General features: G+C 42.5%; 1 protein-coding gene across 14 annotated transcripts in view; it reads left to right on the top strand.

The window, feature by feature from the left end:
- Positions 1-23,585, top strand: part of LPP (LIM domain containing preferred translocation partner in lipoma) — a 604,427-nt gene that overhangs the window by 200,411 nt on the left and 380,431 nt on the right. For all 14 annotated transcript variants that reach the window (XM_084802403.1, XM_084802406.1, XM_084802400.1 and 11 more), the window contains one exon: positions 4,672-4,873. In XM_084802403.1, coding sequence (XP_084658529.1) covers positions 4,681-4,873 — 193 coding nt within the window. In that variant the 5' untranslated portion in view covers positions 4,672-4,680. The remainder of the gene's footprint in view (positions 1-4,671; positions 4,874-23,585) is intronic.

Raw genomic sequence — 23,585 nt, 5'->3', positions numbered from 1 at the left:
GAGCAGGTGTTGAAGGAGTAGTGCAACGCAGAGATTGATATGAACATTTTCTGCCACTTAAGCCTGGAGCCGGAATGTCTACAGAAGGGAGCTGGGGTGCGGGTGGGGTGGGGTGCTATTCTCGGTGGTACAGTGCGAGCGCGCCACATCCTAGAGCCCGCGCAGCCCCACCAGCGCAAGGTAACTGTGCAGAGGCACACGCAGAAAGATCCTTGGAGGCAGTTTTAGAAACCACGGTTTGACGCTTATTGCGCCGGATGTTGCAGGATGCTATGTAATGGCCGTTCTTCAGGAATCTTAGAAATGCTTGGAGAATTTAAGGTTGGTTTTTGAGGGCCCGAAAAGAAAAATCTGATCAAATATCAGTCCGTTCTCTGTCCACAAAATGCCAGTGAATTGCCATCCATATGTTCATGAAGGGGCATCTCTACTTTACCATGGCACCCAGTTTTCTTATACAGGGAGGGTCTTGGTCATCAATTTGCTCCTTTCAATGACTTGCCATGTCCATGGTTTTGATTAGTTTGGTCTGTTGGACAATGGCTTCATCAGTCTGTGGTTGTGGAGTATGACCGAAAAGAATGTATTAAAATCACTAGGGTCCAAGATGTAGGTGTGGGGAAGACCCCAGGCCACTCTTGCCAGAAGGACACAGACGGCAGAAAGGAATGCACATTGAAGCTTTTTTAGATTTCCAGTTTGGTGGTTGTATACCCTAATCAATTTGTGCAGCCTTTTGGAACCTTGCGCTGAGGGAGGGTAGGGGCACCAGGGATTGAATCCAAGGCCTTCCAGATACTAGTCAAGCCTTCTGACCCAGAGCTAGATCTCCAGCCTCTGGCTTAGGTTCTTGGTTTTTAAAATGCAGGTGTTGGAAGTGCACTCCCATGTAGCAGTGTCATGATCCTCTGGTCATTACAACAGTTCCTTAACATACAGTAGGCCTTCATTAAACACTTGGTATTTCTTGTCAGTGTCTGGCTCTTATTGTTCCTGGATAATTGCTGGGGAGATGGGGCAGGGAGATGCAGAGAAAGTGATCAGTGAACCTACCTAGGTTCTCTTTACTTGATTTGCTCATAGCCCAGATCCTGAAGGGACAGAGCACAGTGTCCATAAGCCTTTAGCAGCAGGCATGTTGCTGGGATCAGGGCTCTTTCTCATGTTTTCTCTCTTTGGGTGATGTGGCTTCATTTTCAGAGTCAGAAGGGGAGAGGGGCAGGCGGAGGGGGGAAGGGGAGCTGGGAGGACCTTTCCTTTCACTTCTTACTTTCTTCATGGTTATAAGCCTAGAGTGAAACCTACCTCAAGGCAGAGGAAGTAAGACCAAAGCCAGGGAGGTGCAGCAAAGCTCTCTCCTACCCCTGCCTGTCTCTGTGTTTTTGCTGGTCCTGGCTCCGAGAAGCTAAGGGGTCCAGTCAAGCATTTGCTAGTTCATCCATTCCTCAAATCCTTTTATCAAAAGCAAGCTTGAGATTTAGAGAAAGTAAACAACCATAAAACATAAGAGCTGCTTCGATGTCTACAGATGTTCAGTTTGCAGATGCACATCTTTTCTTGTTAAAAAGTCACTCTCATTTAACTGAAACTCAAATGAGGGCCAGGGGGGACTCCATGTTGATAGCTTTGCATTTATCACATCTTTGGATCCATCTAGTATGGACTAATTTCCCTCTGTTCTTCACATATGCTTTGATATCTCTCTCTCTCTCTCTCTCTCTCTCTCTCTCTCTCTCTCTCTCTCTCTCTCTCTCTCTTCTCACATCCTCCTTCCCTTCCCCTTCTATTCTCCCCCTCTCCTGGTGTGTGTGTGTGTGTGTTTGCGCGTGTTTGTGTGTGTGTGTATGTATTAAGTTAGGTCAGAGGACAACCTCAGGCAGCAGTCTTAGTTTTCTACCTTGTTTTTGAGTTGGTTTCATTGTTTTACACTGTGAGGGCTAGCTGACTTAGACTTTCTGAGCACACTGCTTTCCGAGCACCCTATCTTCCATCTTGCTATAGTAGCCCTAGGGTCACGAATGTGTACTACTGTGTTTGGCTTTTATGTATGGTCTGGGAATTTGAACTTGGGTCTTACCTGTGCATGGCAAGTGCTTTACCGTCAGCCCCTGTGTTGTTAATGCTTGTCACTGTTCTTGCTCCTGTTACATTTCAGAACCTTACAGCTTTCTAAGTCCTGACGGGAGCCACCTCTCTAAGCCTGTACTAGTTCTTTGGACAGAGCCTTGCATTTCTCCATGTCTTTCCTATGTTGTTCCCTTTCTTATCACTTAGATAAATAAAACCTCCCCAGACTTTAGACTTCTTGAGTAAAGGAGAATCGGATTCAACCAGAGAACTAGTGACGGGCATATAAATCTATCTGATCCTTAAATTAATAGGCATTCTCACTGAGTGCTCATGAACTAGACTCTAGCATTGATAATATGGGAAGAGGTCTGTGCTCCCATTGGAGAGCTTACTGTGGGACGTGGGCTTGCAGCCAGTCATGCGAGGAGTGTGTTGCAGCAGGGTGATGGGATGGCTGCTGAGCAGGGTATCCAACCAGAACGAAGAATTAAATGCATGGCTTACATTTTGAAGAACCTGCTGGAAGTAATTCCCAGGACGTAAATGATGCATTGTGGAGAAGAAACTTTGTAACTGAGGGGTAGCTTGTGTGAATGGGTGCAGTGACTAAATAAAATCTTGAGAAAAAGATGAATTTTCTCTATGATAGAAGTCCTGTCACATCATCTTGGAAGTATTATCATAAAAGGTATTAGAGATAGGCTTAGTAGCTGTTATTAAATAAAGTGTCATCGTATCTAGAAGTAGTTTCACTGAATTTTGATGAACCTTTAAAGATCAGCTTGTTCAGGGTCATTATCAAGTTAATTGAGACTGCACTGGGGTTCAAAACCTCTGAATGGAGAGCAAGCCTGCTGGGTTTGAAAAGGGAAGTGGCCGACAGTGCACCACTGCACGAGACCTTATGATCTCATGCACAAAATTATAAATAAAAGTTCAATTTGTCCATTAGCATAGCAAAGCACTATAATTGTGACAGGATTTTCTTTTTCCGCTAGGATTGAGAAGATGTTTTAATATCTGGAAATCTGTCAACATGATTCATTATAAAGCAAGTTAAGAGAGACAAAGGAATTGTGCTGATGGAGAGGTGGAGGCTTTATACAGTGTGGGTGACTGCAGGGAGGCACAGAAGACATTTTCACATTGTCTGCATCTGATGATAGTAAAGTGAGACCACCCGGGGAAGATCCAGGTCATTGCATTATGTGGATTGATAAACTGTTCTCTAGCCAACTGATAATAGTATGAAAAAGCACTAGAAAAATCCAGTAAAACAATATGCTGCTACTCCTGTTTAGGAGTGGGCATTCACAGGCAGGCATCCGAGTTTGGGCAGTAGAAAAACAGTGGGCTTGGTAGCCAGAAAATGATCTATAATCAAAGCCACTCTCTGTGTGAATGGAGGGAACTCCCACCCCCAGTTTTCATTGCAGTTGATTGTATATACGCAAAGCCCTGCAATGTTATATTGTTGGCTTTCATAAAATCTCTGTGAATTAAGGCGGCCTGGAGTTTCTGATTCATAATTTGGACCGTGCCACCAGAAGCGTTCTGGATCATACTGTTCATCCACGGTGTGGGCACACGTGAATTCTCAGCAACGGCTGTGCTACGTCTCACCTCCCGCTTCTCTTTCTATTGCTATGCTACATGCTGAGGCCCTCATTTGTTCCTGCATTTCCTGTGCTTTGTCTTTATAGACATCTGGAGATCCTCATGTAGCCCTCTTAATTAATTCAGTTCAATTAATAAATTACTAGGTGGATTTTGGGCTAGGAGTGGGTGCAGGGCACCTTCCGGCCTCCCTGTGCTGGAGAGCTCTTGCAATCAGGCCCGGAGAGCCCTCTTCAGCAAGTCTGTGAGGCTCTTCCCCAGCAGGCAGGCTGCCTGGAGGCGTGATTGGCGTATCTTGACAGAGAACTCTGTGCTCTCTTCACACAGAGTGGATACTCCGACTGAACCGTGTCTGGGCTGGGCTGCTTATCCTCATGGAGTTAAAAGCAAGTTTTCCATGACTTTCCAGCATAGTTAGGTGTTAATGGCTGCTTCTGTGATTTGTGGGGCCGCCATTGCATCGCTGGAGTTGAGTATTCTTCATGCAGCAAATGTCGGTATTTGTGCCTAAAATTTGGCAACCAGCGTCTCTGTGCGCCCGCCCATTTCCAAGTACCTCTTAGGGTTGGACGTGGGGAAGGGTTAGTTTTGTAGGAAAGATATGTTAAAGTACCATATTTTTCAGACCATAAGACGCACTCCCCCCCCCCCCAAAGTGTGTGTGTGGCGGAGGAAGTTAGGGTGTGCCTTATGGTCTGATTGCTACTTTTACTGTTTTTCTTGTTTTACTGCTCTAAAAACTGGGTGTGTCTTATGGTCAGGTGTGTCTTACATCCTGAAAAATATGATATGCTGTCATGCATCTGTTAACAAAATAAACATTTACTGTTTCTCTAATACCTACTAGATAAAGTGAGGCCTAAGTGTGTGCACAGATCTGTCTGCTTTGGCCCCATTACCCACTCTAGCTCTTTGGTCAGTTTCTTTTTCTTATGCGCCATACTGAACACAGTGTTGTCTATTTTTGTGTTTTTCTAACTGCAGATTTGAACAATGTCTCACCCATCTTGGCTGCCACCCAAAAGCACTGGTGAGCCTCTTGGCCACGTTCCTGCACGGATGGAGACCACCCATTCTTTTGGGACCCCCAGTATTTCAGTGTCAACACAACAGCCACCCAAGAAGTTTGCTCCAGTTGTCGCTCCAAAGCCAAAATACAACCCGTACAAACAGCCCGGAGGAGAAGGTGAGTTCAGGTGACTGGAGTAGGAAAGCAGCAGTTAGGGTTGTGTTGGAAGGAGGTTTCTCAGTATATTCACCGCAGTTTGTAAATTGTCCAGTTCTAAAGAGCTCTCCACAGTCATTAACACCAACTACCTCTTAGAGACAAAGAGATTAAATATTCACAGAGTCAGATGACTTGAGATGATATAGTAATAAATATCTCTAGTGATAGGTACCTATTGCTACTTATTACTATAAACAGAAACATGGCCTCTTCATGTTTAGCTCAGAGTCTTTCTGTAGCCTTCTCCTCGTGCCTCCCTCCCTATCCTGCGGGGATATGTCTACCACCCAGTGGTTCCCACTGTTGACATCAGACAAGTGCCAAAATTCCACCAAGTAGTAGTCCAAAAAAAGAAAGCCACAGGACAAAAGCCATGCAATGTCCCTGAAACTCTGGCTTCTCACTCTCTCTGTCCAAGAAAGTTGTCCCTGACCCGTGTGTATTGAAATTACACATGGTTCACGGAAAGCTTTAGCTCCAGGGTTTTAGTAGCCGTGGATTCATTTTACAATACTTGGGTTTTGAATGTCTCCATGAGCTGAATATGCAATGCGTGGGTAGACCGTGCACTCTCACACTAGCAAGCACAGAGTCTCTGTGGTAGAAGAGGCATTGTATTTATACTAATCAATGCCATAAGCTCCTTTATACTCATGGGGCAGCAACTTCAGACCAATATATAGAATAGTGTGAGACTTCTAGAGGTTGTGAACAAAAGACATGCTCCACTGAGATTCAGTCTCTCTCTCTATTTTGAGCCCCGTTTAACTTTTGAAAAACAACCTCTCTGTCTCTAAAGTCGGCTCCATTCTGTTCCTAAATACATCCTTGTGTCTGTAGTCGCAGCATTGTGGGGGACTATTTTATACCCTATGGCATTGCCTCATCTTTCTGGTTTCTTCTGAGTCTTTCACACCTCCCAGGAAGCACACTATTAGTTCAACAGTTCTACTAGTGTTTTAGGACTCCTGTCCTAAACAAGACTAAGGCTTGCGTAAGGAAACTGCAGGCGTAGAGACTATGGGTAGGAGGACCAGGCATACTGGTCTACACACTGGATGCTGGGGATCTTTATGGATCTCTGTGTGTCCCTTCCCTAGAAAAGGCATTGCCATTGCATGAGCATGCTTTTCTGGAAAAAGTACAGGCTGTCCATGTACCTCCTGAGCCCAGTAGTGGCCTCAAAGCTTCATCACCCTTCTGGGAGACTGGACTTTTGAAGTTCACTAAGGTCTTTGTGGAGCAGGTTTGCACTGGCTCATTGTCCTCTGGGGATTGTAGGGCTCGCCCTTGCTTAAGAGCAGGGAGAGCCATGTATTGGCTTCCTGGTCTGTTTTCTTGGCATTGCCTTTGGGTGATTTAGAGGGCACCTTTGGGTCTTCTTATATTTGGGGAATTCAAGTGGACTTCCTACTGTCTGGAAGAGAACAAAGACAAAGTAGTTAGCCAAAAAATGGTCATGAGAGAACTTTTGTGGGCATGGGAATTGCTTATGTGCCCCAAGGTTAGTTTGTGGGTAGATTCTACATGAAAATACATGGGCCATCAGGCTAGGAGAAACACATAGTAGTGTCCCTTGGCTTGTGATGGCCCTGCCTGTACTCTGTAGGAGAACTCACTCATTTAAACTGAATTACAATGGTGTAAACCCAACTGCATCCACCACAGCTTACAATGAAATTGCCTCCTGCCACCCTATTGCATTTGTTGCCTGTTGGGATCCTGTTTGTACCACTTTTCCCACAGTGTTTGGTGCAACCTAAACCAGAAGCGATCACTTCCTTCTCCAGAGACATGTTATTTCACAGCAGCGTTGCCACACTTCTTAGTCCTGCTTGCCTTTTGCCTGCTTACCGGACGTGTGGTATATACCACACGCTCAATTCTTCTGCTGTTTTTTCAATTTCCTTTTCATATAACCCAGTGTAGTAGCTCCCACCCACATCCATGAAGAATTTGCAACTCTGAGAGGGAGATAGATGTCCCTCACTGTGTTTTCTGGCTAAGGGTCGTCTGTGCCAAGGCTGTTGGGCACAGGCGGTGTGTATCTTCAGGCTGTGTAGTTGAGTCACGTTTACTCTCCTTCACCATTCCATGTGCTTTTCATTTGTTAAACACTGCTACCTTCAAGTTAGGGATGACGCTTCTCACACTGGTGTTATGTCTGTGATCTCTGGGGTTTGCTTTCTTACTTTTCACTTCTGACTGTGAAAGTAGAAAGGCACTCACACGTTTTCCATATCAGCTTATATTTATGCGATACCCATATGTTATAATTTTCTTTCATTGAGTACTGTGCTAATAACCTTTGTCTAGAGGACTTTGACACACAGTGGGTATGCCTTTCCCCAGTCAGTTTTTTTTTTTAAGTCATAGGCTCTTTGATTCTCAGAGAATTTAAAAAGAATTTATATTTGCCCAACTATTTTAAATGCCCCTGCATTCCTAAATACCTTCTGTGTCCAGCTCTGAACATTGAGGTTCCCCCCCTCTCTCTCTCTCTCTCTCTCTCTCTCTCTCTCTCTCTCTCTCTCTCTCTCTCTCTCTGTGTGTGTGTGTGTGTGTGTGTGTGTGTGTGTGTGTGTGTGTGTGTATTGGAGAATGAATGTTTCCTGTACATATACTTTTTTGTAAAGTTTCTGGAATGCATTCTGCTTTTTTTTTTTTCCAAGGGAAATGAAATAAGACAATTTTCCTCTGGTTTTTAAAGTGCCACCCCAGGATTGTTTATCCTTGTAATCTGGCTTCTACTTTAAGAACAGCTAAGAAAACATTAAGGGAGAACCAGAGCCATAAAACGTTAAACTTTGATGGTACAGGAAAGTGGAATTCTTTTTCTGTTCTTATAGGTACTGAAGTATATGACTGTTCCTAAGGTATGCTTTTCATCTGAAATGGTATTGAGGTTATTCTGTTATTTGTCTCTCTGTCTCTGTCTCTGTTTCTCCATAGTTTGACAAGCTTGTGAAGCTGGAATTGCCTTGTGGTATAGAATTATCTTTCTGTAATATCTAAAATTCCATTTACAAATTTACATTTTTATATTTGACAAGTGAATCTATAGTGCACTGATTCTGGGTGGTCATGTGGTAGAACCTTTTATATTGGTTCATTCTTTTATGTTTTACTCAGCATTTGCATTTCATTGTTTTGTTTTTTAATTCTCCGAAGATAATTTTTACTGCTGCTTTCTCAGGCAGACAGAACAGATGTTATTTCCATTTTACTGATTGCTAGACCACCAGAAATGAAAGAGCTTATTAAAGAATGATGTAATGCAGCTAAGTCTACAGTTCTGTACCTAGTTGATGCATACATGCATGTATGAAAATGTGATGTGCACACACGAGTTAGTGTGTGTGTGAGAGAGAGAGAGGGAGGGAGGGAAGGAGAGAGGGGGAGGGGGGGGGAGGGAGGTTTATGTAGACAGAGCAGGTGAAGGGGAGATGATCGTATCAAATGGGGTTTCTAAGCTGTAATGTTTTTTTCTCCACTCTTCTGCGCTGTTACCTAATGTGATTAAACCCACTCCATGTAGAGGAACTACTTTTAGAACATTGCTAATATGACATAGTAACAAAAGGCCTTGACAGCCTTAAGAACTGGGTTTTCCTTGTTAGAAATGTGTCCATGGTAATTTCTTTCCTGTGTTTATAGTTGGACCATTTTACACACATTAATATGGAGTTTCGAGTATTAGAAACAAGAAGGGTTTGAAAATTCTTTTGTCTAGTCTTTCCCTTGGTGCCTGTGGAAACTTCATCTACTTCACCAACTGCCCTGTATCTCTAACCTAAAGAAATGCTGCTGGAACACAGTGGCATCTTCAGTATTTGGACTCATAGAGTGCTATTTTGTCTCTAGACTCCCTTTGCTCTTCATGCTAGGTAATCTTGTATGCGACCTCAGAACTACAACTAGCAAACATCTTTTCCTATGCTTATCCATCCTGTTAACGCATCAGGAACCACAGCCAGGCAGTTGCAATGTATTGGGTTGTGGTTATGCTTCAGAGCGTGCTGGGAGGACATTCAGCAACTCCCCGCCTGTGGGTGACCAGGATGCTCTTCACAGCATCAGTGGAAGGATCTCAGCTTCCTCTGTTGCTATGGAGGACAGGACATAGCTTGTCATTTTCAGGTCCTCGCGGACAAGGAGAAAAGCTGTTTCTTCTTCAAAGAATCAGATACTAACTGTGATAATTTGATCTTTACATCTTCTTGAAGGAGGAGTTTATAATTCTTGGGATGTTGTTCAGATCATACCAGGCATCCCTACCCCTCCCTGCTACCCTCCCCATGGCACATCACTAGATGATGGTCTGTCTAGGTCAGCAGTTTTCAACCTGTGGGTCATGACCCCTTTGGGGGCGGGGGTCATGTATCAGATATCCTACATATCAGATACTTACATTATGGTTCATAATGGTAGCAAAATTACAGGTATGAAGTAGCAACAATATAATGTTATGGTTGGGGGGGAGGGTCAGCACACCATGAAGAAATGTACTAAAGGGCCGCAGGATTGGGAAGGGTGAGAAGCACCTGTCTAGTCATTGACACCATCTAATTGTTTTATCATGAATTTGGGCAGAATACTTTTCTTCTTCACAGTCTTGTTTTACAAAGGGAAGTACCTGGTAATACTGTCTTTAAGACTTTCAGTGTCCACCATAATGGTAAGTATGAAATGTTTTTAAAAGACAGAGTGCATCACGGCCTCAGGGAACTGTCGCTATACACTCAACACTCACTCACATAAAACAGATTTTGTTAGGAGTTCTTTTCGGGGCTCAAGTAGTGACAATTAGCAATTGGAGACTCTGCAGAGGGAATGTATTTTCTTTTATAATAGGCATGAGTTATTGTCATTAATATTTAGTAACCTTGATAAGTTATGAAATAGTATTTATATTACAAGTGTTGCTATTTTCCTATAATATTATTAATAGTAATTCTAAATTACAAACTTTAATAACAATAAATGCTTACTAATATGAATTTCATTTTTAACAATGGCCTTCATAAATATCAATACACATTACTAAGCTTATAGTATTAAAAATCACACTGCCTAAATGTTATAAACAGAAAATTTACAGTTCTAGGCAGGCATAATCCTAAAAGTTAACCTCATACAATATCTAATTTCCTAAATAACAAGACTTGATTCTTAGATCTCTTCATAGAAAATGTACCGACATGGCCCAGGAATGTGCTACCGCGTGACTGACTGTTGAGTGCAGACTGGAGTTATTATCCAGGTTTTAGAGACTCAGAGACTCCCGAGTGGCTTGTCGAGCATTATACAACAGTAGGCGAGGGATTTCTCCTACGATTATCATAGCTGTGCATCACAGATGCATTCGTGATGCCTTGTTTGGAAGCCGCCCTGAGAACTAATACACATGAACAGAGTAGATTAGATGTTTTAGCACAAAGAGACGTTCTTGTAATTGGTGACAAAATTCTCATTCATTTTGTAGCCTGTCGGCCTAATTAACTGTTGAAATGAATTTGTAATAAGGTGATGGATTCCCGGTTCCTACACAGCTTGAAAAACAGTGATTAATGCTGATTGGTATGGGAGGTGCTCTTTATTTGTCTTCATTTTAAAGTATCAAAACGCATACTGCTGTTGGTGCGTTTTAAACTTGAGTAGCTAAGTTTCTTTCTCTCCATGTGAATGTCGAGGGCACCATGGTGAGGACTTAAGCAGGTGACAGGCAGGTGATAGGAAAGCCCTGCTGATGGCCAGGGCTCCACCACCTTGTATGGCCATGGCTCCGCCCACAGCCACTGCTGAGATGAGAAAGCTCCAGAGAGGAGTGGTTGCTAGTGGCCAGAGGTAGGCAGAGCACAAGTGCTCATGCCAAGAGAACATAAACGGCTTCTTGTATGGCAGAATTCTGGTACTTCTGTGTGCCTAGCCCTGCAACACTGAATTATACACATGCATGCTAATGGGCATAAGCTCCACATGCTGGAAGTGGCGGAGATTTGCCCAACAGTTGTGTGAACTCTCTGAGTTTCATTTTGATGACTCACAGTAGCCATATGCCATGCTGCCCTGGGAAGAAGCTAAGTAAACTATTCCACAGATTTCATAGTATCTTTGGAAGTTTCTATTAGTCCATTTCTTTTTGGTAAAATCTTTCTAATTGTCAGAAAAGTAAGTATATGATTTCATGGAGTGCTGTCTTATATAAGTTGCACATTTTTGTGGCCACTGTGATATTTAGTTTAAACTCAGTTTTCAATGGTATCTTCTCTTCCAAAAACTTGAACAACAAAAGAAAAAAGTCATGTCCTATTTAATTTGTGTATGAGTTGTATTCACAGGTAATTCTGACGGGTATTCAACCAAAGCATTGTCATCACAAATTTATTTCATGACCACCAAGGCCCAGTGGTTGCTGGGGGCTGAGTGCATCCTACTCCTTTCCTGTGGATAGGGACAGTAGCTTTTTGGAATCACGAGTATCTGTTCCCCCTGCGAGCAATCATTCAGGACCAAAATCATTCTGCCTAATGCTGTACCTCTCCCTCTGAACTCGCTTCAGTGCCATCAGGCTTTTACATAACGTTGCTTTAAAGAATTTTGCTTAGGATACAAAAACAGGAGGTTTAAAACTTAACGACGTAAGATTATTTCCTCAAGGATGGCTTGGTAATACTCAACTTTCTGTATTCCAGGTTTTTTTGCTCTTTTATTAACTTCTTGTAGTGATGCTTGAAATCTCAGCTGATTTTGGGTCATGGCAAGTCTATGTAAATCAGCTATAAATGGGTTCATTATGGCTACTATAAAAAAAAAATCGACACTTGAGCCTTTGGGCAAATAGACTATATAGAGAAACCATGGCCTAGAATAATGATTGACCTGAGGAGCTGTAAAAAATGTTCATTGTATGGTATTTTTGTCATTCTTCCTTAAAAATACTCATAGACTAGACTGCTGAAAACAAAACCTGGGGCAGAAGAAGGCAAATACCAGGAATGCGGTACCCTCAAGCTCCCTGTACTTTCCCCTGTCAACATTCTCCCTGACTTCCTGCCCGTCATATTATCTGTGTGATGCCATATTCAAGAAAGTTACATGGTCTGTAGTCCAGAGATATCTCATACGGAGGGTCACATTATTTAAATTTAGAATCATAAAAAATAGAAATACTGAGGAATGTTAGTTAGGCAGGGATATTTGATTTACATCATGGACAAAGAGTTGAGACTTTACCAGGTAGAAAAGCATCTAAGTCTACTGGACCAGTGAATGCAGAAGCAGAGGGTACAGCTCACTGTGATCTTTGGAGGTATTAACAGATCTTTTCTAATGTCCTCACACATAGAGCAGACTCCTGGGGGCTTCTCTACAGTGAAAATAGGGTGAATTTGCTGTGAGTGGACCCACATTTTTCATCAGTCTCTTCACTTTCCTTTAAGAACAGCTCCTTGAAGTTGAGTAACAACCTAGCAAGGGCAGCAGGGCAGGCATGCCTGTGGCACAGCCTGAGCGCAGCATGTTCTGGTGCGGTGCTGGCCAGGAGTGTCAGCAGCCCTTGCTTCATCTCTGCTACTGTACAGTGAAGTGTTTCTGCGTAGAGAGACGCTAAAGGGGAGCCATTCCCCATTGGTTTTCTTATAACCGGAGACAGACTGTGACCTTCTCAAACAAACACCCCGTGGGCCGTGAGATATTATCTAAGTTAAACTGTTCTTCCTTGCTTTCTTACTTATCCGCACACTTGGGGATGGCTCTGAAGAAATGAGCAAAGTTTTTTTTCTTTTCTTTTTTTTTTTTAATTTCAAAATACCTGCTCACCATCTCTCCGACCTAGTTTACTGTTCACGGGGCTCTGTAACTTTATCATTGTTCTTGGTGACAAAGGAGATACCTGAGATTCGGGAGACCCACAGTGAGACTAATAATGTAGAAGCCACGTGCAATACAATATTATTGTTTCCTTCTTTCAGTAATTTACACAGGCCAGTGTGCAGTTATCAGACACGCTAGCAAGTGTTCTATCACCGAGCCTTTATTCCAGCTGACTTCGACTCTTACCAAAACGGTCCCTCTCGTGAGTAATACATACGGAATGCAGACCTTTTTATTGGGCGTTTAGTCTTTACTGCACATGGAGTCCATTTGTGTTTTGTTTGTGCCTTCCTGCTTTGCTGTATAGGATACTGCCACTTGCAGACAGTAGAGAGGATGCACGCACGATGAGCAGTCACCCAGGGCAAGACGGACTTGACTCTTCGTCCCTCATTTCAGGCAGTGTCTCTTTCTTACAGCAGATTCTACATGAGTGATCTTGGTATTTGACCGTTAACAATATCTGAGCATATGATGTAAATCAGCTGCGCGCTGATGTGAACGAGGCATGGCAGTGTCCACCAGCTGTAGTAATGTGCAGTTACCAACACAGAGGCAGTCTTGCAGCCAGCCTTGGGAGTAACCACTGGAAATGTCCTGCGGTTCAGATGAGTTGTGTCGTGTTGCTAAGCTTCTTAGATGGCACTAGTAGTTTTAATGACGTGAGGATGAGATTAAGATGTGCTTTTAGCCCGTCGTCGTTACTTAATATTAACCTGCTCATTTTGGTTTGAGTTTTATGAAGTACTTCCTCTTTAAAAGTTGCTGCCTGTACAGGAAGCCTACAGGTTAGGTTCTCTGCCTTGTTCCTGGAAGAGTGTCACCCAATATAGGCTCTCTTACAGAGATTTTACTTTTTCATGACTTGAAATCATATTAACAGTCATTCCTTTATTGATTCTAGTTCAGATCTATTTCATGCTTTTTTTTTTATTTTTTGCACATCCACTTCTCGCCATTTTTATTTAACAAGGCTATATAAATTAAGCCATTACCAGATGTGAATAAGTACTTTCCATTTTCATGAGAGAGTTGATTTATCAAAATGGCAGTTTTGCTAAGAATATAAAGATTTAGTATAAAGCCCCAGAAAATGACTCTATGTTTTTAACTATCAGAGAACTGAGGATGACGCATTTTCTTTGGGTACAGACTACAACTTGGGGCGAGCCGTTGTTTGGTGTGTGGACCCGAGTCAGACAGTTCTGTGCTCCAGTTTTCCCTTCACAGTTTAACTCTCTGGGAACTGGGTTGCTAGGCTGAGTACCCAACATGCTATTTCTTGTGCTTATCATTGTAGATATGCATGTGTCTCACTCAGGCTGTGATGGTCCCTAAGAGGAGTGTGACTCGCCACCGCATCTGGTGTAGAACAGTAGAAAGTCAGTGGAAGGTGCCACCAACATTGTTGCCGTTATTAAAAATAAAACATGAATGTTGCCCGGAGGCTCTTATTCCATGATTTTCTTCTTCATTTTTTAAAACCACAACTGCCATGGTGTAAGTCATCCTGGCAGATTAAGGTGAACCTTTGCGGTCTCCCTTTGCATGGGCTGCGTCCTTGGTGCCTGGCCCGTTCAAATTGGTTTCGTTTGGTTTCTTCTTGCATTGTGGCAGGTAGATGTGTCTGTTGCGCAATGTTCTCTCTCTCTCTCTCTCTCTCTCTCTCTCTCTCTCTCTCTCTCTGATGAGATTCAGCCAGTCTCCACTCCTTGGACTTCACTCAGTCCACATGTGTCCTTAGATTGACAGGCACTCAGATGTCATGCCTTGCCCAAGTGGTCACTAGTCTCCAAGCCAGTTACACTAGTGTTGCTTAAATAATAAGTAGGTTTCCACTTTCCTCTCCCCACACCTCATATTTAGTGCACAGTATATGAAAAGAGGAATGAGTATTTGGTTCCTGTCAGCGAGCTTTATAGTTAGAAGCCTCCAAGTATATGTGTATACACGGGGATAATGTGTGGCTTTTAAACACATTCAAATATTTCATTCTTGCTTTCTCACTTAAGAAGATTTGCACACCTCTCCTGGTCTGTGCCTGTCTGCACAAGGCAGGATGGGAATAGATTTGAACTGAGGCTTTCTGCTGAGGATGAGACCCAGAAGGGATGCTTGCGTCCACTTTGCAGATGGACAGACCGAGGCTTGCTGGTAAAGGCATTTGCATCAAGCCCTGACCGTATAAAGTAGTCAAGGGGAGACCCACGCATAGCTCTTCTGACTCAACTTGAGTGTCTTAGGCAATAACACGATTTTTGTTGCTTAGCAAATAACTAGTACCTGTATGTTTTAATTTATTCCCCTTACATGAGAATTTAAAATGCCATATTTTTTTTTCTGCTTCCATTATTGCAATTTTGAATGATGATTCATCAGTGCAGTGGCCTATTTAAGTGAACCACAATAGCTTGGGAGAAAGAAGAAGAAGAAGAAAAAAAAAGATCCAACATACTCAGGAATGGAAAGCAGCCATCTTTTTATAGCTAAAATTGCAAACATCTGGCAATTACTCTGTTCTCCCTCCCCTCCAAAGAGAAGAATTGTCCCCTCAACTGAAGCCTGCTGTTGTGTTTAATCAAGGCAGCTATGCACGCCTTGAGGAGCAATAGGTTTTGATTCAAGGAGGCTATCGCCTTGCCCACTTGGTCAGAGAAGCTTTGGAAAACACGTTGCAAAATGTTCCCCATATGCCACTGTGTCACCTAAAGGCACTAGTGGTAGCGTGGCAGTTAATGTAGAAAACCCCCTTCGCTATTCTGCCCAACTTTCTTGGGTGGCTCTTACTGCAGCCTTCATGATTTGAACGTTTCCTGGGCAGGTCAAGTTTACTTCTCTGTGTCTTCTTAAGCCTTTTGTATCCTGGGTCAAAGATACTGCTGAATCAAAACAGCTAATGTTTTATGACTTGATTGCTTTATAAATTGTTCTAGTGGCATCGAAGGAACAAACCTTTGTCCTTTTAGTGCGTGACATTGATCTCTCAGTTAAAAATCAGTCTGCCGTGTTCACGTTTCTCTCCTACCCCACCCTTGCCTCTTCTTCTGATCATTGTTTATGAAACTACTTCTTCCTTCACTGGCAAAAGTCGTCTCTGTGGGCAAGGGAAGTGAGAGAGGCTGGTGGTTTGCAGTCGAGGCTGAGAACCAGGACTTCCTCATCTTTCTCTCAGGGCTGACCCGAGGAGTGTTTGCTGTAGCCTTGGCTAATGCATTTTCCTTTCTGTTCCCCATTTATCTTTCTCTTCCTCTGGGTCTCCCAAGGTTAGAGGTGGACTTTACCTTTCATAACTTTTGCTATTCCCTTTCATCACAAGGAATCTTGGGAAAGATCTTCAAGTAACCACTAAAGAGTGAATCAGGTATAGAAGGAACAAAAATCAAGGTTCAGTGGCATGGTGGTTTGCAAAAACAACCTCACATACTAAAAATAGGCCATTCTATTGTGTTAATATTATGTTGGCTGAAGTCATAGACTTTCAGTGATGCCTTTGAGAATTTTATTCACCTGCCTTTTATTCTTTTACCTTGGTACAGCTGTATTGAGTGATCAAGACCAGAGCTTTCCCTCAATTCCCGACTTTACTAGGCTGTCCATTCCCAGAGGCCCATTGTAATTTGCTGACATCTCATCAAACTAAGTCCAATTTGGGAAGAGTGAATGGGCAAAGTTTTTATCAAAAAAGGAAGGAAGGGATGGGACCTTTAAGTGACCTGAAGTGCATAAGTTATTCAACACAGCCACGTCATCTAGAGCTAGATAAAATGATGGTCTCTGTAACATCCAAACAGGTGTCTTTACTTATTTCCATCTTTGTCCATGTGGATAGTCATAGCCTCTTTCTGGGTGCACATCTTAAACTTGAAGTACTTTATGATAACCAGTCTTGTTGCCATAGTATTTTTCTTTGATAACCTCTCTAACTGAGAAAACACTATACAACTACAATGATCCTTCCCACATTTTACTTATACTGACGAGCTTATAGTACATACACTCTTAATAATACAGACAGTGTTGTGTTGAAGGGCATCTAAATGTCTACTTTGGTTCTCTAGCCAGAATTAGTGTACGAGCTGGAATGTATCTTGATGGCTGAGCTCCGTGTACTTAGTTGTAGAATATTTGACTATCGTGTAGAGGGCCCTGGGGTGTCAGTCCTTGCACCCTAACCAGATTACAGACAGCAAAATTAAAGTAGCCATCAAGACTTGGTACTTTCCCTCGTTCCTAATATAATCATATAATTTGAGATGGGCATTAAAGTATTTGAAAGCTTTGTTTTTACAAAGCTACATGTGGTGGCAGGCTGCTCTAGAAAGTTCAAGAACATTCACAGTTTCTGGCCATGTGTGAGTACCTGCCTTTCGAAAAAGAAATTAAAGCCACACCTTAGCACACAGATCTCAGCAGTTGCTTCCCAGACCTTATGGCCTGCAACTGCTGTTCTACTTCCCAGTTACAGGTCTCCAAGAATGGAGTAAGAAAGCAACAAGACACCGCAGGATGGGGATACTGAAACGACGCAACGTTAGACTTAGTTCTTGAAGCTGACTGTTGCAAAGAGAGCTGTAGCTCAATCCTTCCTACCACCGCATACAGGGAGCTTAGTGCATGGGTGTGCTGGCTACTTTTATGTCAACTAGGTATATGCTACAGTCATCTGAAAGGAGGGAACCTCAGGTAAGAAAACACCCCCACTAGATCCAGCCTTAGGAGGGTATTTTCCTATTTAGTGATTGATTATGGGTGGTGTCATCCCTGGGCTTTTGGTCCTTGGTTTTATATAAAAGCAAGTTGGCCAAGCCAGTATGCAGCACTCCTCTGTGCCCTGGCATCAGCTCCTGCTTCTGGGTTCCTACCCTCTTGTGTTCTAGTCCAAACTTCCTTCTCTGATGAACAGTGATATGGAAGTGTAAGCCAAATAAACCTTTTCTTCCTTGGTTTCTTTTGGTCATGGTGTTTCATCACAGCAATAGTGGTCTTAACTCGGACAATGGCCAAGATGTGGAAGCAGCCTTCTGTTAAGACTTAGGGATAAATAATGATCCAAAGCTATAAAGGTGGTTTTGTTTAACTTTATGAAAGATGTTCTTACTCAATGTACTAATACTTGATAAAATAGACTAAACTTCAAAATTCTTAGGCACAATTTTAATAACAGAAACAAATGCACAAAACATGACTTCACGTCTCTAGAGCTAAGAGTAGTTATTATCCCCTTCCCTTCAAGGGCATGCACTTTTAGGCAGGGGTTTGGCCTACCTCTTTGGCGCAGCTGATAGCATGCTTTCTTTATAACATCATCCATTGTTACTGGTGAGTTAAAAGTATTTTTTCCATACTTCTTTGAGACCTGTTACTATCGAAATCTGTCTTTGGTCCTTGTTCTGCCTACTGGTTTGAGAGGCCTTCTGCTTTCTGCCTTTCAAACTCGACATATCTCTCTTGCTTTCAATTGGATAGTTCCGTCGCAAGGCCTCTAAAGCTTTAATGACTTAATCTACCCTGTCCTGGAAATTATATGTGATGTTCTGGAACTGCACACAATGTTACAGAAGTAGGTAGAAAGTGGCAAGCACTTATTCCTCTTGACAAGCAGTCTAGTGCCAGGAAGCAGGTGCTCCTTGTCTACATATCGTGTTCTCACCTATGGGACTGTCCTGTATGGTGTCACTGTGGTTGATTATTCTCCATGATGTACATGATTCTGAAAATCCTTTTGACTGTGCATAAAAAAAAAAAAAAATGCAGTCCCTGAAGTTAGGAAGGTGAAAAATGAAGTCAAACATTTTCTGTGGTTTGAATTGATTAGAAAAAAAAGAGCGCTTATAGCTGAATAAATAATTTGGAGCCCAAATCAGAACCCAAATAAGTATAATGAAAAATAGAAAAAAATAGCACTCATAATCAGTAACAGTAAGTAAAAGTAAAAGTTTTCAAAATTGCCTGTGTGGTAAGCATCTGGCTGTTTAAACACTTGGACTAGCTTCTCTTGTTTATGAGTTCAACATTCTATTTAGTACTTTGACTTGTCTTTTTTATTTTTTATGAAAATAGGATAATTATGTCTTCCTTGTGTCTATGACAATGCCTTGTGATTTTCATGTTATAGTTGCAAGGCAATAAGAGTTGTATATAGTGAACCAAACCTACCAGCTGCCTGGGAAAGTGATTAAGACCCTGAGAGCTCAGGTGACCACAGCGCGGGAGCAGCAGTGGCATGCTGCCCTCTGACACTTTGGTGCTTTAGTCCAGGTGTGTTCCTGAGCATTTCCCGTCTGTAAACAATCTAGTGCAGAAGCGTGATGAAGTTATTATCCTAAGATGTAGGAAAATCTCTATAGCAACCTGTGAAGACAGAGGCATCACCCAAAGCATGACAAATGAGTGCATTTGATAAAATCAAAGATACTTTTACAGTATGCTTGATGGCTTTGGTTATTTCTCCTATCATGCACTGGTTTCAGGTTTTGTCTATAGATTTTTATGTGTTCTAGAATTTTCCTTTCAAGTCTCTCATTGAACAGTTTCATGTGTGTGTGTGTGTGTGTGTGTACATATGTTGATTTTTTTGCTCTCAGGTCTTTTGGGTTCAAAATGATTTTTATCCTTTCATAGAGCTGCAGACATAATTCCATTAAATAGAAGAGTTTTTTGAGACATCATATTTTGCTAATGATGACTTTAAAGGTTTTCTTTTTCCCCCCTGGTTGGGTTTCTCTGGCTTGAATTAATGCATATATAAATGTTACTAGTTTTATAGTGAAATTGCCATCTGGCATTATTGCACCACGTCCTTCAAAACAGGCAAGCTGAGACTGAGTCCAAATCTTGGCAGATAGAACCTGTGTGTGGGGACTATCGCGAGCTTTCATTCTCTTGAACAACTAATCCGGCGCCTGTTGTCAGGCCATCAGGTAGAAATAGTGTTAGAAGCGGAAGGACAATAAAGCTGGAGCTACAGAGGAAGGGTGGAGGCTTGTGGCTAGACATGGCTACCGTGTAGGTTGGCAGCACAAACCCCTTACTTGCATCTGTTTCCTCAGTCTATGAAGAGCCATGCTTTCTGGTAATTACTAAGAACATTCTAAAGTTTGACTTTGTTGTTTGTATCAGTACCCCTAGAATTTCTCCACGGATGCTCAACATAAATGGGGGCGGGGTGAGGAAGACCTACCAGGCTAAATGCTAAAGTGTTGTCTCAGCTGCACTGATTTGGAGGTGGCATGCCATCAGATAGGCTGTGAAATAGGTTGTGGAATGGGTGAAAATGGACAAAACCATCCCTAGTCATGATAGTCACTAAACAGAGGGGTTAGTTTCCTCTGCTGTAAAGGCAGTGTGACTGAACAGCACACTTCACTCTCACCCCACTTAAGTCTAAGAAGGTGGGACTCAGCCACAGAAATTGTATAAAAACAAGTTTGCTCCTGAAAAGCAAGGAGTAAGGTTGTTCTCAAGAAACACGGATTTAATGAAGCTGTAAAACGGACCCTAGAGTCTCTATACTGTGTTCCCTCTCAGCATGACCACGGGCTCATGCTTGGCACGCTCTCCCTCCCACATTCGTGAGGAGTATATGTTCTCCTTCTTAAGTACATCCAGCTCACTGGTGAGTTCTCATTAAATACGTTCCAGTTGCTTGTTATGTCGTTTTTATAGCGTTATTACAACTTGGCACTAACATTTCTTGTTTTGAAACAAATGAAATTGAAACTGAGACAGATAATAAACAAGCTATCCAAGGTCTTGTGGCTTATAAAAAAAAAATTGAGGCTTTGATTTGAGTACAGCAATGTGTAAATGCCATTTCCATAGTCTAGTGTTCTGTCTTTCAAAGTCTATGTAAGAATTTTTCCTATTGCATGTACACATTTAGTTATATGTATGCATATATGTAGACATATAGATTATGTAGATAGCCGTCATAATTGTGAGAGGTCTAAATTTGTTTATGTCAAAGTGGAACACTGCCAGAACGGCTTCGATTTTGATAAAAATTAAAACCTAAAGTAGGAATCAGTGAAATTTGAGTAATAAAAAGCCCAGACTGGTGGGAAGGAGTTGGTAGGCCTGGTGTCTTTGTATACATGTTATAGATGATCCTATGTGAGCTTGCTTTGAACTTAGAAAAGTTTATTTTAAAATGTTTTAATCGTGTGTGTGTGTGTGTGTGTGTGTGTGTGTGTGTGTGTGTGTGTGTGTATGTTTATGTGTGTTTGTGTGTATGCTCACAGAATTCAGTTCTCTTTTCAACCTTTGGGTTTTGTTAATTAACTCAGGTCAACTGGCTTGGTGTTCTCACATACTGAGTCCACCTTGTGAGCCCATGAAAAGCTCGAGGTTGACTTTATGATGGGGAAGTTGACAGAATAAGCAGATAAGCGACTTCCAAGCTGTACGAAGGGAATTTCAACCCAGGAGAGCAATGGTTCCCAGTGAGGATCTTTGTTCCTTTCTCACACGTTTACTCTCATGTAGCTTCAATTCTTGGCCCTCTCTGAAGTCTGTTTTTAGAAGAAACTCCAGCCCTTTGCTGAAGTCTTCCCCCGCTGAAGTCAGTGGGTTGACCAGTCAAATAAGAGCTTCCAGAGAAGGGAAGAGCTTAAGCTTTACACTCCATCACACAGACATGGAGTGAGCACACGGGGCTTTCTGCTTTCTGCCCTGAGCTGCATAGGATTGGAAACAAAAAGGTGTGGCCTTTGCTCTGGCTGTTTATGGCAGAAGGTAAACGAGAAATTAAAATCTCTGGCCAAAAAGGACCTTAAGAGTCTTTAACCAAGATGGAGAGATTAATTTGGAACTGCGTTGGGCTTGCTTTCCACTAGTGAAGTAAGAAACTATTGTAATAGGTGGCATGGAGCTCTTAAAGTGCAGCGCAGCGTGTTAGCGGCCGTGGTGATGGGCACCATGACCCGCCAGAGCCACCGATGGGACAGAGGCTAAATCCTTGACTTCATGTGGAAAGCAGCCCAGGGAATCTAGATCTGCGGTAGTGAGTGGGTTAAGAAAGTCCATCACTTTGTAACAGGCCCAGTGATCTTGTCTGAGCCATGTCAGGATGTTGCCTGCATGCTGCCTCTGCTGATCACAGTAATCGGGTCATAAGAGAAAGAGAAGGAATAGAGTGTCTCTTAGCAACCAACCCCAGGAGAAAGAGAAAATTACTCAAACCAAGCCATTCAGCCAGGGAAGTAGAAAGGAAAAATATCCCGAAAAGTCTGAAAATGCTCAGGTTCAGTCTTCCATGCAGCAGACAGTGTGCAGGGCTGAGGTGGGGGCGTTAGTAACAAAAGTCTGTGAGGAATTGGACTCTTCGTCTTTCTTCGCCTTTCCTTCTGTCCCCTGCCTTCTCTACCCACAAGATACAGAGATAAAGAAATGGTTAGAAGGGCTAAAGAAGCCTTGTCTCCTATGACAGGACCTGAGAGGTTGAGGCATGGGAGGAGAAGAGCTCTCTCTCTCTCTCTCTCTCTCTCTCTCTCTCTCTCTCTCTCTCTCTCTCTCTGTGTGTGTGTGTGTGTTTGTGCATGTGCACACGTACCCACATGTGCACCTGTGAGTATGTGTGCATGGGCATGTGTGCATGTGCTTGTGTGCTCTGTCCAGTGGTGTATATCTGGGTTGCTCTTCCGAGGGAGGAATGTGATGTCTGGGAGTGTGATTCTTTGCCCCAGATTGGCTTTTCTGTTTCTGCATACTAATTGGCTCTGTAAATGTGTAGGTGTCAGCTCTGTAGTTATTTATCCCTGTGTGCTTTGTTCTGTGATAGTGACTTTCCAACACTTTTTTTCTACAGTTGGCAGGAAGAAGTATATTTTACATTGACAGTTGTGTATATACACATGTAATTTGAAATGAGATTTTTCTTAACACATGCTCTTAATTTTATGTTCTACACTGCTACCTTCTGTAGCTTGATTTTTGCTACTTTATGGGCTCTCTTTTTCCCACCCTTTACCCTTCCGTTTAACGCCCATCACTAGATAGGAGAGAAAGAAAGATGGGAGGCGGGGAGATTCTTGTATCCAGTTTCTTTTTGTGGCTTCCTTGCTTGTAGCTAGTCTTTGCTACTTTGTGGGCTCTTCTCTTTCCCAGCCTTTATGTCTCTGGTTTCCCTCCCTACCATTAGCAAGGAGAGAAAGTAGAGTAGAAGGGGGAGATAGAAATAGAAATAGAAATTATATCGTTCAATCTAATTTCTTTCTTTTTTGAGCACGGCTACTAACAAACCTCAGCCAATCCCCCTGAGCAACCAACAACCACAGACAACCTGCCTGTCAGGCCTCTAGGATTTGCATGCCCTCTGATAATTCCCAGAATTCCAAACTATCTGCAGCTGGCAGAACCACGATTCGGCTTGAGCACCAGGCAAACAATAGCTGCTACAGACAGTCAGAAGCAGCCGCATATCCGTACACCTGGGATGAAAATGAAAACATATTCTTATGATATTTCTGTGCTTTTAAAGAAACCCAAATTCCATAATTCTCACTACATCTCTCTATGGTCTTTTATTTTATAATGCTCTGGAAACCCACTCAGTCGATACTGTGACCCTCCATGAGTATCTTTTCACCACTGAAGGAACCGCAGTCTAAGTTCAGTATTTGCCTCACATTTCAACTTGATTAAAATGTTGCAAAGCAAGTTCGGTCATGGAAAGAGTCCTTGGCTGACACTGCGATGTTCAGAGTCACAGTTATTTTAACTTTTTTTTTTCTGTCAAGTAGATGTATCCTAAGATCTTAGCATGACTTTCAGCTTATGGAAGTAAAGCTGAGGCGCT

Source organism: Acomys minous, assembly GCF_964271855.1.
Source record: "Acomys minous genome assembly, chromosome: 11".
NCBI classification, from domain to species: Eukaryota; Metazoa; Chordata; class Mammalia; order Rodentia; family Muridae; genus Acomys; species Acomys minous.
This window is presented reverse-complemented; position numbering and strand designations above follow the sequence as displayed.